The following is a 13,212-nucleotide window of genomic DNA, read 5'->3' as shown; positions in this document are numbered from 1 at the left end:
CTGATTGAGAGGGAGTCAAATACTTATTTCCCTCATTAAAATGCAAATCAATTTATAGCATTTTTGACATGCATTTTTCTGGATTTTGTTGTTGTTATTCTATCTCTCACTGTTCAAATAAACCTACCATTAAAATTATATTTCTTAAAATTATATTTCTTAAAATTATATTTCTTTGTCAGTGGGCAAACGTACAAAATCAGCAGGGGATCAAATACTTTTTTTCCCTCACTGTAAACCCCAATGATCCGATCGAAATGAGGGATTTTGATCGGATCATTGGGGGGCCACGTGTCACCACCACCCCCCCCCCCCCAAACAGTCATGAGCAGCACCTCCCCACACGCCCTGCCACCGAGAAAAATGTTTCACGTACGAGTGAAACTGATATTTTCATTCTCAGCTGGAATTTAGCCAAATGCAATACGCTTGAGAAACCTGGTTTAAAATCACAAGCAAGTTGCCTGAATTTCAAACCCATGGTCTCAGCGGTACAGCTCGGTGCTCTTGACAGGCTGAGCCAACCGGTCACTTCATCGCAAGCAACCGGAAGCATCAAGGTTGTCAATGCCGTGTGCGTCGTCCTAATGGGGAGCGGCAGTGTGGTGGCTTGCAATGCTGTGTTGCGAACCCAGTGAACAGAGTTCAATTCCTCCCCACTCACGACCAATAATGGTGCCGAATATTTAAACCGCTTTCCATGGGTCGGTATGGCTTTAAATGAGTACCTGGTGCAGTGTGATCGTGGTGGTGGTTGTGATGGTGGTGATGATCATGGTTGTGATGATGGTGGTGATGGTGTCTCTATGGGTCTCTGTGAGTCCCTGAGCCTCTATGGGTGTCTACGAGTCTCAGTCACTCTGGGTCTATATGGGTCTCTATGAGTCTCTACGGGTCTGTACGGGTCTCTGTGTGTCCCTGTGGGTCTCTATGAGTCTCTGTGTCTGTTGGTCTCTGTGTATCTCAGTGTGTCTCTGTGGGTGTCTCTGGGTCTCTGTGTGTCTCTGTCGGTCTCTCTGAGTCTCTGTGGGTCTCTGTGTGTCTCTGTCAGTCTCTATGTTTCCCTGTGGGTCTCTGTGGGTCTCTGGTGGCCGGGCCTGCTGTTGGCCACCCACTGCTCGTGTGCTGTGCCAGCCTTCATAGACGCTGTTACTCGCCAACAGCAATTGCCTCAACAGTCTGTTATTCAAGTTTCATTTCAAGTTTTCATGTATTAGGTATAGCCCTGTGACATGGGAATCAATAGTGGTCACCCACCTAAGTTCATTATAAATGTGGGAGCATTATACGCATTAGTTCGCTATCACGACATACAGTACCCTGGTGTCTACAAACTAAGTTGCCTCTGTGGTAGTAGTTACATTGGAGAAACCAAACGCCATGTCTCGGACCGCATTCGTGAACACAAAGCAGACCTTAAACACGGTAGGACCAACACCTCGGCCATGGCAGATCACTGTTATAATTCAGTAGGCTCACATGACATTGACTTCTCCAAGACAGAGGTTCTTTGCAATCCATCTGGCTACCATGAGAGATTTGTTCATGAGGCTATCCACATATAGAAACACAGAGACACTTTCAACCGAGAAAATGGACTCTGGCTTAGCAATCATTGGAAGGATTTGATAAACCATTTCAGGTCTTAATTGATTGTTCACGCTTACGGTGGCTTTCAGACAGCATAAATTAATTTTTCGTCTCCCCCCTCCTCTTTTCAGAACATAGATGGACTCTTGATTTAAAGCTTTCGTGACTGCAGTAATTCATATTCTTAGCTCTTTCGGTAAAGTCACGTTGAAGGGAAACAATAAAACAATAAAATATATATATAAAACACAATATATATTTTAATATTCTTAGTTTTTTCGGTAAAGTCACGTTGAAGGGAAACAACAAAATAACAAAATATATATAAAACAATAAAAAAATCTCACGACGTTTCGACCATAACTCAAACGGTCATCATAATTTATAAATAAATGTGCCGTTTAAAAATAAATTTATGCAAACCAACACACCTGATGATGACCGTTTGAGTTATGGTCGAAACGTCGTGAGAATTTTTTATTGTTTTATATATATTTTGTTATTTTGTTGTTTCTCTTCAACGTGACTTTACCGAAAAAACTAAGAATATGAATTACTGCAGTCACGAAAGCTTTAGATCAAAATATATTTTATTGTTTCCCTTCAACGTGACTTTACCGAAAGAGCTAAGAATATGAATTACTGCAGTAAGGAAAGCTTTAAATCAAAACATCAACAGGCTGATGTGCCACATCTCCTCCTTCAAGAAGTCTCACAGCCCTGCGATGTTGTGTCCACACAACCCAAACTACGGAGTGCCTGGTGGTAAACCGCTGTGCTGTAGCCTGCGCCCCTCCAGTGGAGGAGGAACAGTAAAACCTCGCTGATGCTCTCCTGAAGCACTCCTGTGCGCAATAATCATTGAGACTAGTTGCACGTGCATCGATTGTAAAACCCCGTTCCGTTTCAGGAAGTGGGGACAGTTGGTGCCGTGTGCTCGTTTCACGTCGGGGTGCCACTAAAGGCGCAGGTCCCACTCCTGAGTGATCGGTTACGCGACGCTCTTTTGCACGAATAATCAATCTCTTGCAATTTTATTTAATTATTTAAATCTTTCGTGACTGCGGCGATTCATGTTCTTTGTTCTTTCGGTAAAGTCACCACGTAGAAGGGAAACAATAAAATAATAAAAAAATATATAAAACAATAAAATTCTTACGACGTTTCGACCGCAACACAAGCAATCATCGTCAGGTGTGAAAACCACAGCAGGAACATTTAACTCGTAATCTCGTAGTCACTTACATGTTAATATCGCCTGATGATGTCACTTACATGTTAATATCGCCTGATGATGTCACTTCCCTCTTAATGTCGCCTAATGATGTCACTTCCCTCTTAATGTTGACTGATGATGTCACTTCCCTCTTAATGTCGCCTGATGATGTCACTTACCTCTTAATGTCGCCTAATGATGTCACTTCCCTGTTAATATCGCCTGATGATGTCACTTCACTCTTAATATCGCCTGATGATGTCACTTCCCTCTTAATGTCGCCTGATGATGTCACTTCCCTCTTATTGTTGCCTATTGATGTCACTTCCCTCTCAATGTCACCTGATGATGTCACTTCCGTCTAAATGTCGCCTGATGTCACTTCCTTCTTAATGTCGCCTGATGATGTCACTTCCTGCTAAATGTCACCTCATGATGTCACTTCCCTCTTAATGTCACCTGATGATGTCACTTCCCTCGCATTCAATGCAAACATGTCCAGGGCCCCGAGCCCCCCACCTCCGTCTGAAATGTCCAATGCGCCCATCGCAGAAAGCTGGTGCTACACACAGGTAACTTGTTCCCCTGTGGCCAATCACATTCAACGGGTCTCCGTCTTGTGCCGGTCAAAGTATGCGCATGGCTAATGCATTTAACTTTTACACGTTTTTTGTTCATCGCAAAGCCATCCAAAATGGTTTCATAATTATGTGTAAGTGCAATTATGGATTATCATTGTACAGGCTATTTTTGTACATCAGATTGCAAAGTTCATAGAATTGCACTAACAACATTATACTAGATAATTGTCTCTGATTTTGACTGGTAGTGTATTTTTACAAAAGGGGCAGCAGTTTTTATAAAATAAAAAAAATAAAAAGGCCTTTTATTGCACACTCTAATCTATGACATGTTGAGACTTGTTGTGTTAACGCTGTGCAGTAATGAACATGCAAGGTAATCCCAGAACACTAATAAGACCCTTTCATGTACAGTAATGTTTCTTTCCTTATAGGCAGTTTGTGTTTTTGAGCACAATATTCAGATGTGTGGGTGAAATACTTGAGGGTTTGTCAATGGTCATGTATTTATGGTAATGAATGAGCTTTATAGCTGTTATGTGCTCGTGTATTTCAGGTTAAGGTTGTAAAGTTCTCTTATATGTGGACCATCAACAATTTCAGCTTCTGTCGTGAAGAAATGGGCCAAGTTCTCAAGAGTTCTACATTTTCAGCAGACACCAATGATACATTGAAATGGTACAGTAAATTCTGGCTATTTTATGACATTAAAAAAATCACAATGCTCACGGAGGTGCTTTACTAGAACAATTTTGCATAGTGCATGTTTTAGTTCATACTATATTGTTTTAGCAATGTAGTCTGCGCGTACATACACACCTAATATGTCTTGTTTATATGTTCAATCAGGTGCCTACGCATACACCCCAAGGGTCTTGACGAAGAGAGTAAAGATTACCTATCGTTGTACTTGTTATTGGTCAGCTGTCCCAAGAGTGAAGTCTACGCCAAGTTCAAGGTTTCTATTCTTAATGCCAAGGGAGAGGAAACCAAGGCTATGGGTGAAACTACTTGTATTTAAGTATCAATTCACGTCATATGTGTATTTGGTAACAGGATTATATCATAATCAGCCATTATTTATCGACTGCTTGAAACATTGTATAAACCTTACGAACACCATCCCTCATCCTTCACATGAGCTGATCTAATATCTCCTTGTCTACGTTTGACATCGTCTTGGGCATGTACTCTACTTTTCTTCCTATTCGACCACTAGTCTCATCCATCAACCATCCCATTTAGCGATGTGTCCTGTCCAAGCCCAATCTATATTTACAACAGTCAATATGTTGTCTCTAATTTGCCGTTTTGATTTGACCAACGTGTTCCTCTTTCAGTTTCTCACTGTAATTCTCAACATACTTCTCTCCACGCTTTGTGTACTTTTTGGTTTTGTTCCATTTGTCAGTGTTTCTATTTGTAATCAGTGTTTCATAGTAGGTAATATGCACTAGATTGGAATCTTTCATCCTGTAGCACATTGCAACTTTTCATTATCAAATTCATATTCCAAAAGTGCTCTTGATCCTGTTCCACCTTCAGAAGTTGCCATTATGCATATTTTTTGTGTTTTCCATGATATTGACCCTCCAATAATTATTTTATTTTGCTTAGTGTACCTGGACATTGTCATTCACGGACATTTCTTTTCCTAGTTTTACAATCTTCACCATGTGTTATTCCATTGTAATTTATCAAGTGACGGCTTTATTTTTCTGCTTGCACTCACTGTTTATTACAACTTCATTATTTTTGTTTGTATTCTCATCCATTTTTTATTCATTTCTGGTGGTTTTACAAAGGTTGGCATTTTCATCCCATTTCACACTTCTCCTTTACCTTGCTTTAGTGGTTCATATTGTTTGTTTTATAATTGCCTTATTACTTTCAGGATACTCTTTCAATGCGCGATAACTATTTTAAGTGATGACATCCATACATTTACTGTGCTTTGCTAAGGCTATTAACATGTTTCTGAGAGTCTAAATCTATCTTTTTGTTTTAAACTTTCATGTTTTTTTCTTATTATTTGCTTTGGTGTTGTCTTTGGTAATGTTAACATGTAACTCACGTCACACAACCATGTTTACAAAGACAAGCATTATTAATACACAAACACATTCAACTAATCCATATGAACTATATCTTCATACACTTAAATCCAGGTCTGATTTTCATCTACCTTGAAGTTAAAAGCTAAACTGAACTATTTTTATTTTACCAGGCAAGGCCCACTGAACTACAGTGTGGGAAAAAAGTATTTGATGCCCTGCTGATTTTGTACGTTTGCCCACTAACAAAGAAATGATCAGTCTATAATTTTAATGGTAGGTTTATTTCAACAGTGAGAGACAGAATAACTACAACAAAATCCAGAAAAACGCATGTCAAAAATTGTATAAATTGATTGGCATTTTAATGAGGGAAATAAGTATTTGACTCACTCTCAATCGGAAAGATTTCTGGCTCCCAGGTGTCGTTTATACAGGTAACGAGCTGAGATTAGGAGCACACTCTTAAAGGGAGTGCTCCTAATCTCAGCTTACCTGTATAACAGACACCTTTCCACAGAAGCAATCAATCAGATTCCAAACTCTCCACCATGGCCAAGACCAAAGAGCTCTCCAAGGATGTCAGGGACAAGATTGTAGACCTACACAAGGCTGGAATGGGCTACAAGACCATTGCCAAGCAGCTTGGTGAGAAGGTGACAACAGTTGGTGCGATTATTCGCAAATGGAAGAAACACAAAAGAACTATCAATCTCCCTCAGTTTGGGGCCCCATGCAAGATCTCACCTCGTGGGGTTGCAATGATCATGAGAACGGTGAGGAATCAGCCCAGAACTACACGGGAGGATCTTGTCAATGATCTCAAGGCAGCTGGGACCATAGTCACCAAGAAAACAATTGGTAACACACTACGCCGTGAAGGACTGAAATCCTGCAGCGCCCGCAAGGTCCCCCTGCAAAACAAAGTACATATACATGCCTGTCTGAAGCTTGCCAATGAACATCTGAGTGATTCAGAGGACAACTGGGTGAAAGTGTTGTGGTCAGATGAGACCAAAATGGACCTCTTTGGCATCAACTCAACTCGCCGTGTTTGGAGGAGGAGGAATGCTGCCTATGACCCCAAGAACACCATCCCCACCGTCAAACATGGAGGTGGAAACATTAGCTTTGGGGGTGTTTTTCTGCTAAGGGGACGGGACAACTTCACCGCATCAAAGGGAAAATGGACGGGGCCATGTACCGTAAAATCTTGGGTGAGAACCTCCTTCCCTCAGCCAGGGCATTGAAAATGGGTCCTGTATGGGTATCCCAGCATGACAATAACCTAAAACACACGGCCAAGGCAACAAAGGAGTGGCTCAAGAAAAAGCACATTAAGGTCCTGGAGTGGCCTAGCCAGTCTCCAGACCTTAATCCCATAGAAAATATGTGGAGGGAGCTGAAGGTTCGAGTTGCCAAACATCAGCCTCGAAACCTTAATGACTTGGAGAAGATCTGCAAAGAGGAGTGGGACAAAATCCCTCCTGAGATGTGTGCAAACCAGGTGGCCAACTACAAGAAACGTCTGACCTCTGTGATTGCCAACAAGGGTTTTGCCACCAAGTACTAGGTCATGTTTTGCAGAGGGGTCAAATACTTATTTCCCTCATTAAAATGCAAATCAATTTATAACGTTTTTGACATGCGTTTTTCTGAATTTTGTTGTTTTTCTGTCTCTCACTGTTCAAATAAACCTACCATTAAAATGATAGACTGATCATTTCTTTGTCAGTGGGCAAACGTACAAAATCAGCAGGGACTCAAATACTTTTTTCCCTCACTGTACATAGCTCTTTTTCAGAAGTGCCCCGGCCACAAACGATAGCTTAACGAGATGGCTTATTGTGTGGAAATGTATAGCAGCCAAATACTCTGGATTTTTATAAATATGGAGGGAAAAACCGGAAGATCTGGATAAAAATACATGCAACCACAAGGAGAACATGCAGATTCCAAATATACAGGCATCAGGGTTGAGATCGAACCCATGACCTATATACCAGGCGAGGTAGTTGACTGCCACCGTGGCGCAGGGCTTTAGAATACATTGCTGTCTTTACACTTTGAAAATAGAATAATTTTTTTTTTTCCCATTACATGAAATTACCACCGTTTATTGTAAGAACTGGTGAGTATTGTTTGAAATCTATTTTTTTACAGAGAGCCCGCGAGCATACCGCTTTTTCCAAGGAAAAGACTGGGGATTTAAAAAATGCATTCGAAGAGATTTTTTGCTTGATGAATCTAATAGCTTGCTTCCAGATAACAAACTGACACTCTTTGGTGAAGTAAGTATGACATGCTGCAGCTAATGTGTAATTTTCTATTTTAGTCATTACAATTGCACAGTTGGAGTCAATATTCTACTTAATTGAAGATTGTAATAATTACTTTCCCTGTTCCATACAAGGAAATTGTTAACATGAGTTTTACAAGCACGTTTTTCCTCCACTGGTGCTAGAGTTAACATAGCACAACAATTAAATAATCAAGCGTAATTTTTTTTAGGTTTTCTCCCTCTGGATAGTGTTTATATTTAAACCTTGACATTTTTATAAACTAGAATGTCAGGTATTACATAAAGTGTTTTGTTTAAATGTCGCCACATGAATTCCTTTTCCTATTCTCGGACATCAGCCAGTTTGATGTAAATGTTTCTTGTCCTTAGGGGGGTCCTTTTAATCAGCCAGATTTATATTTTTTACCTTTAAAATACTTTACAAAATACAAGCATTTTTGATAATGAAAGGAAGCACATCAAGAAGGGCTGTTCACTTCCTCTGTTATTGTGCAGAACCCATAATTAGGGGCCTCACTACCTGTTTAAACTGTTTATACAGTGTAAAATAACTTGACAAAAATATAGAATGACAATTGATTAATATGAAAAACATTTCACGGACCTCTATTTTGGCATTATTCACAACACTTGTTCTGATATAGGATGTCTGTGCAGATTTGCTTGCTTGATTGAACCAAAGCCTACATCTTCATGCAAAATGTGTAGTTAAGTGAGGATTTGTAAAAAAAAATCATCAAATGCCTTCTCAAAGCTGGTTGATGTCTATGCAGGTTAGTGTGGTGCAGGATTCCGTGAACATTTCTGGTCAATCCAGCATGAGTACATTGATAGTGCCAGATTGCCGGCTGGCAGTTGACTTCGGGGAGATCTGGGACAATTCCCGCTTCACTGACTGCCTGCTTCGTGTTGGTGGCCAGGAGTTTAAAGCACACAAGGCCGTATTGGCAGGTCTGTGCCACAACAAGCAACACATGCGTCGTTTAGTGTACAATAGAACCATATAATTAATGATACTGTAATTAGTTTGGGGTAATCAACTACAGCCATTTCCTGTTTTACACTGAATTTTATTAACTAACACTGGCAAATGCTTACGTCAATTGGTAATGCTTTTTGTTAAAGGATACATCAGTAAATATGTGTAATGAATTCAACTGAGTCACAGACGCACTTCTTCAACCGACACACGGGGTACTACCCCGTAACACATGAACAACCTATGGTGGTGGACCACCAGGCTATCTACACTAATTACACGGGAATTAGCTACGACGGACCGGACCCTGGCCGGGGTCCGGGTCCACGTGTTGGTGACTCTTGTAGGACGTAGATTCTTCAGGATGAACAACAGCAGCCGGTCCCTCTCAGGGACCCGGCTTTTATCCTCTGTGGCGGGGGTGGCTCCGCCCTTGGCCACGACCACCTTCTGGAATCCTCTAGCGGGTTCCCGGCCCTGACACGTGACCACCCCTAGCCCCCACCTGGGGGCCCTGTGTACACTTTACCGGTCACGTGTCCTTCGTGGTCAAGTGCCATGGCCCTTGGTAACCCCATTCCCATGGCCAGCACTCTCACACCCTATCCTGTAGGGGTCGGCACCCCACGCAGAGCGTGGTGCCACTCAGCACTGTCAGACAGCGCTCACCATGCCCCTCTCGGGCCGGTACTGCACCCACATCCACGTGGTGCCCGCGATGTTAATACATCGCACGCCGTGCCTCTCTATAGCCGGCATTACACAGTGACATTCGCGATGTCACTACATATATAAATGTAATATTGTATTGTGTGAGAGATGAACATATTTAATTAGCCTGTTGCTAAAGTTTTTATTCCGTTTTTATTTACTTCACTATATCGTTGTTGTGCAGGAATTCATTTTTCACAATGCAGTTATGGTGTAGGTTTTGAGCCTCTAATTTGGACATTTATTTGCGTCCATGTTTGACAAATCTGTAATGGATATGCCATATGAAATAAAATATGGATCTGGATTTTACCTCTTTTGTATCTAGATTATTTGATCTCTAGATATAACATCTAAATGTGTCTGTACCACATTCTGGTGTTTTTCCAATTCACTGTACAGTAAAACCTTGAATTGCGAGTAACTTGGTCTGCAAGTGTTTTGCAAGACGAGCAAATTTTTTTAATAAATATTAATTTGATAAACGAGTGAGGTTTTGCAATACGAGTAGTACGTATACGCTTTGTCTGCCGAGCGTCACGTGATCACAACTGATATACGAGTGCTTTGATATATGAGTGCTTTGGATTACAAACATGTTTCCGGAACAAATTATTCTCGCAATCCAAGGTTTTACTCTATTTGTTAACAGTTGCTTTACCTTTTTCAGGTCGGTCACTTGTTTTTAATGCTATGTTTGAACATGAAATGGAAGAGAGCAAAAAGGTATCTTTAAATGCAATCTTAATACAGCACATTAATACTGTGATCATACATTTCCAAGGTGCATTTGTCACAATGGATCGGTTGATAAGTATCTCTTGAGAGTGCTGTCAAATGTTGAACTATTACCCTAGTAACTCTTTTGGCGCATTGCACATTTATTATCAAAAAGTATTCATTCCGAGGGAATGTTAGATTGTATTTTATAGCTATTTTTTATACAACATTTCACAGAAGGCCATTGCATGTGTGTCAAGAATGGATTTATTACGCGCAATAAATAGTCATCGGCAAGTTGAATACAACTTGAATGGAGCCACTTTACATGTGTTGTGTAGATATAAAGGATGTTTATTTAATTTAATGCTATATTTTCGTCTCCCAATATATGCCGAAGTTAATTTGAATATATTGTGTTGCTACCTTGCAGAATCGAGTGGAGATTAATGATGTGGAGCCTGACGTGTTCAAGGAAATGATGAGTTTTGTCTATACGGGAAGGGCTCCAAACCTGGAGAAGATGGCTGATGAGCTGCTGGCCGCTGCTGATAAGGTTACACGCTTAAAATATTAACGTGAGATCGCACCACCTTGTGATGTATCGGTATGCAGTTGTAGGTCGCAAGTGAAATTAAAACAGCATTTAGGTATTTTCTAAAGCCCGTGTCACAAATAATATGAATAGCAAATGTATATGATGTAGACGTTCACATTAGTGCTTTCAGGTTTTGGAATTGATGTCCTGGGAGATGATTGAATTTTCAACAAAAAATATAAATTGTCATGCAATTTCACAATTGAATTGAATGTCAAACTGGTATTAGTCCATGCTAGAGGCTAGTACGTGTGCATTGAAGTGCATTCACATGCAGCATTTTTATCCTAAGTGCAACCATTTGGCTGTGTGTTCTTGTATTGAGGGTTTTTTGTTAATCACATTAACAATTGATACAATTAGTAATAAAATAAAGGGAAGTGTTTTAAAAGATTGTTTGATATGGCATGGCTGTATAGAAATAAATTGGAACAAATATACTTTTATTAAGGAAACGGATATCCTGCTGTTCCTGAAGATCTGCCAGATAATCAGTTAAGAGTCATTACTCTCCCTTCTGGAACATCATATTCAATAGTAATGAAATAAGAATACAAATCGTATAAAGTCGCATGTTCAAGCTTTGTTCATTAAAGTTTAATATTCTGCTAGAGTTGAAATATGGTGGCTTGCAGTTGCATTGTTTATCAGCTTAACAACCAAACTATTTAAGCTCTTGGAAAACAACATCTCACCTCCTTTGTAATTTGCATGACTTTGTAACCAATATAATAAAGTTTAGGACAAGGACCCCTAATTATAGTAGAGATCAATAAATACATGACTTAAAACATAAATATGCTGAAAGGTTGATGCCATGTTTTAAGAAAATTCTCAAACATTTGACTGCTATATACTGCGTTTATAAAGTAGTTCATGGGGTGAGGGAATGTTATACAAGCGAAATAGGTAGAGAAAATAGTGTTCTTAATACTGAAATTGCACTTTGTTTTTACTTTTCTCAAGTATGCATTAGAGAGGTTGAAGGTGATGTGCGAGGAGGCACTATGCACAAACTTGTCGGTGGAAAATGTTGTAGAGACTTTGATCTTGGCCGATTTGCACAGTGCAGAGCAGTTGAAGGCCCGGGCCATTGACTTCATAATAAACAGGCAAGTCTAGTGAGAGTGTGACTGTCACTGAGCTGCGTAACATTGATGATGTTACCTGGCAATTTGCATTACAGTCCCTTTTAATGGAGACTAACCGTTTGCCCCAATCCTTATAGACACTGCTTATTAGGAGCTCGCTTAACCCTGACTTGTACTTGCAGTCATGCGATGGACGTAATGGAGACGGCGGGCTGGAAGTCCATGGTTCTGTCTCGCCCTCACCTGGTTGCGGATGCTTTCCGTGCCTTGGCCACGGCCCAGTCTCCACAGCTGGGACCTCCATGCAAGCGTCTCAAACAGACTTAACGGTGGCAGGCAAAGAACATCTATGACCAGGAAAACTTTGGCTGCACGGTGCGGTTATTTACCTGTGGCCTCCATGCAAACAACCGTGAAGACTTTGCATCAGACTACCAACTTTCCTCTGCTTTGAAAATAATGTTAATTTAAGCAAATATGTTTACTTTCACAAAAAGGTGGCCAAATTCACTTTACCATGTAATATAGTGTTACATCTATACATCTACAACTCTATAAACAAGTATATATGTAGAAAAAGTGGAAAACTACAACCTAATAAACACCACGACATATCCCAATTGAGAGAGTGTAAAATAAAACGTTCGATGTGATTGTCCCTAGGTGGCAGGACAATTTGGTTCAATTGTTTAGTTAAGCAAAAACAGAATGGTCTAAAACCCTGCAATGTCTACCTTAACGTGAAGGATGAGTATTCGTCCAGTGTCTGTGTACTCAAGGTTACAGATAGTGGTATAGGGAACAACCAGTTCTGAAAGATAAGAATGTGCCAAGCCATATAAGGCCTTAATTCAAGAGGTAAACTTTTCAGATTGATTTTTCATTGCACAGACAGCTTATGCATTGACTAGAACAGGAGTACTATGATTGCGCGAGTTTGAAGACTGACAAAGATAATATTGCAGTCGTGTATCCTGCGTATAACAAAGCATGGATGGAGTGCTCGGTGTAAGAAAAGGCAAGGCACAGCATCAATTTGGCCATGTTACGCAGTTGATAACATTTCACTTTTTTGCTCGTATGGGCTTTCATGTATGACCCAAAGGTTTTTGACTTACAACAAAAGTAAATCTTATGTCCATCAATTTAGTAGTTTGTATTCACGGAAACAAGATGTGCTGTTTTCTAAGTTTTGTTTCGTATTATATTGTAATGATTTGTTTTTATTATGAATTTCATCTATTACCAACTCGTAGCATCATGTCAACCCAGAGTTTTACGTGATTGGAAGGACCATAATTTTTGCATCAGCGCTGTTTTACGTAACCTCTCACTTAAAATTAAATTGTACATAAAATTGCATAAGCTTT

General features: G+C 40.2%; 1 protein-coding gene across 3 annotated transcripts; it reads left to right on the top strand.

The window, feature by feature from the left end:
* The first annotated feature begins 3,260 nt into the window (after positions 1-3,260).
* Positions 3,261-12,019, top strand: LOC142915739 (speckle-type POZ protein-like). Of its 3 annotated transcripts, none has more exons than XM_076061437.1 (8): positions 3,261-3,378; positions 3,944-4,065; positions 4,237-4,388; positions 7,605-7,732; positions 8,517-8,694; positions 10,104-10,159; positions 10,587-10,709; positions 11,718-12,019. In XM_076061437.1, the coding sequence occupies exons 1-8, from the start codon at positions 3,301-3,303 to the stop codon at positions 11,871-11,873; spliced, it is 993 nt and encodes a 330-aa protein (XP_075917552.1). In that variant the 5' UTR covers positions 3,261-3,300; the 3' UTR covers positions 11,874-12,019. The 3 variants fall into 3 exon arrangements, with proteins under 3 accessions (XP_075917552.1, XP_075917554.1, XP_075917553.1); XM_076061438.1 differs by lacking the exon at positions 3,261-3,378 and adding an exon at positions 3,432-3,518 and having other exon boundaries at positions 11,718-12,017; XM_076061439.1 differs by lacking the exons at positions 10,104-10,159; positions 11,718-12,019 and having other exon boundaries at positions 10,587-10,663.
* The last annotated feature ends 1,193 nt before the right edge of the window (positions 12,020-13,212 follow it).

This window comes from Petromyzon marinus, unplaced genomic scaffold, assembly GCF_048934315.1.
Source record: "Petromyzon marinus isolate PM22_M1 ecotype Great Lakes invasive population unplaced genomic scaffold, UKy_Petmar_22M1.pri1.0 PM_G_Scaffold_34, whole genome shotgun sequence".
In the NCBI taxonomy this organism is placed as follows: domain Eukaryota; kingdom Metazoa; phylum Chordata; class Hyperoartia; order Petromyzontiformes; family Petromyzontidae; genus Petromyzon; species Petromyzon marinus.
This window is presented reverse-complemented; position numbering and strand designations above follow the sequence as displayed.

What these genes read in the sequence shown, in the direction of transcription:
- LOC142915739 (XM_076061437.1), top strand. Translation starts at nt 3,301, where the DNA reads ATGTCCAGGGCCCCGAGCCCCCCACCTCCGTCTGAAATGTCCAATGCG. An exon ending in AAAGCTGGTGCTACACACAG is followed by an intron (nt 3,379 to 3,943) that starts GTAACTTGTTCC and finishes CGTGTATTTCAG; the next exon opens with GTTAAGGTTGTAAAGTTCTC. An exon ending in AACTGACACTCTTTGGTGAA is followed by an intron (nt 7,733 to 8,516) that starts GTAAGTATGACA and finishes ATGTCTATGCAG; the next exon opens with GTTAGTGTGGTGCAGGATTC.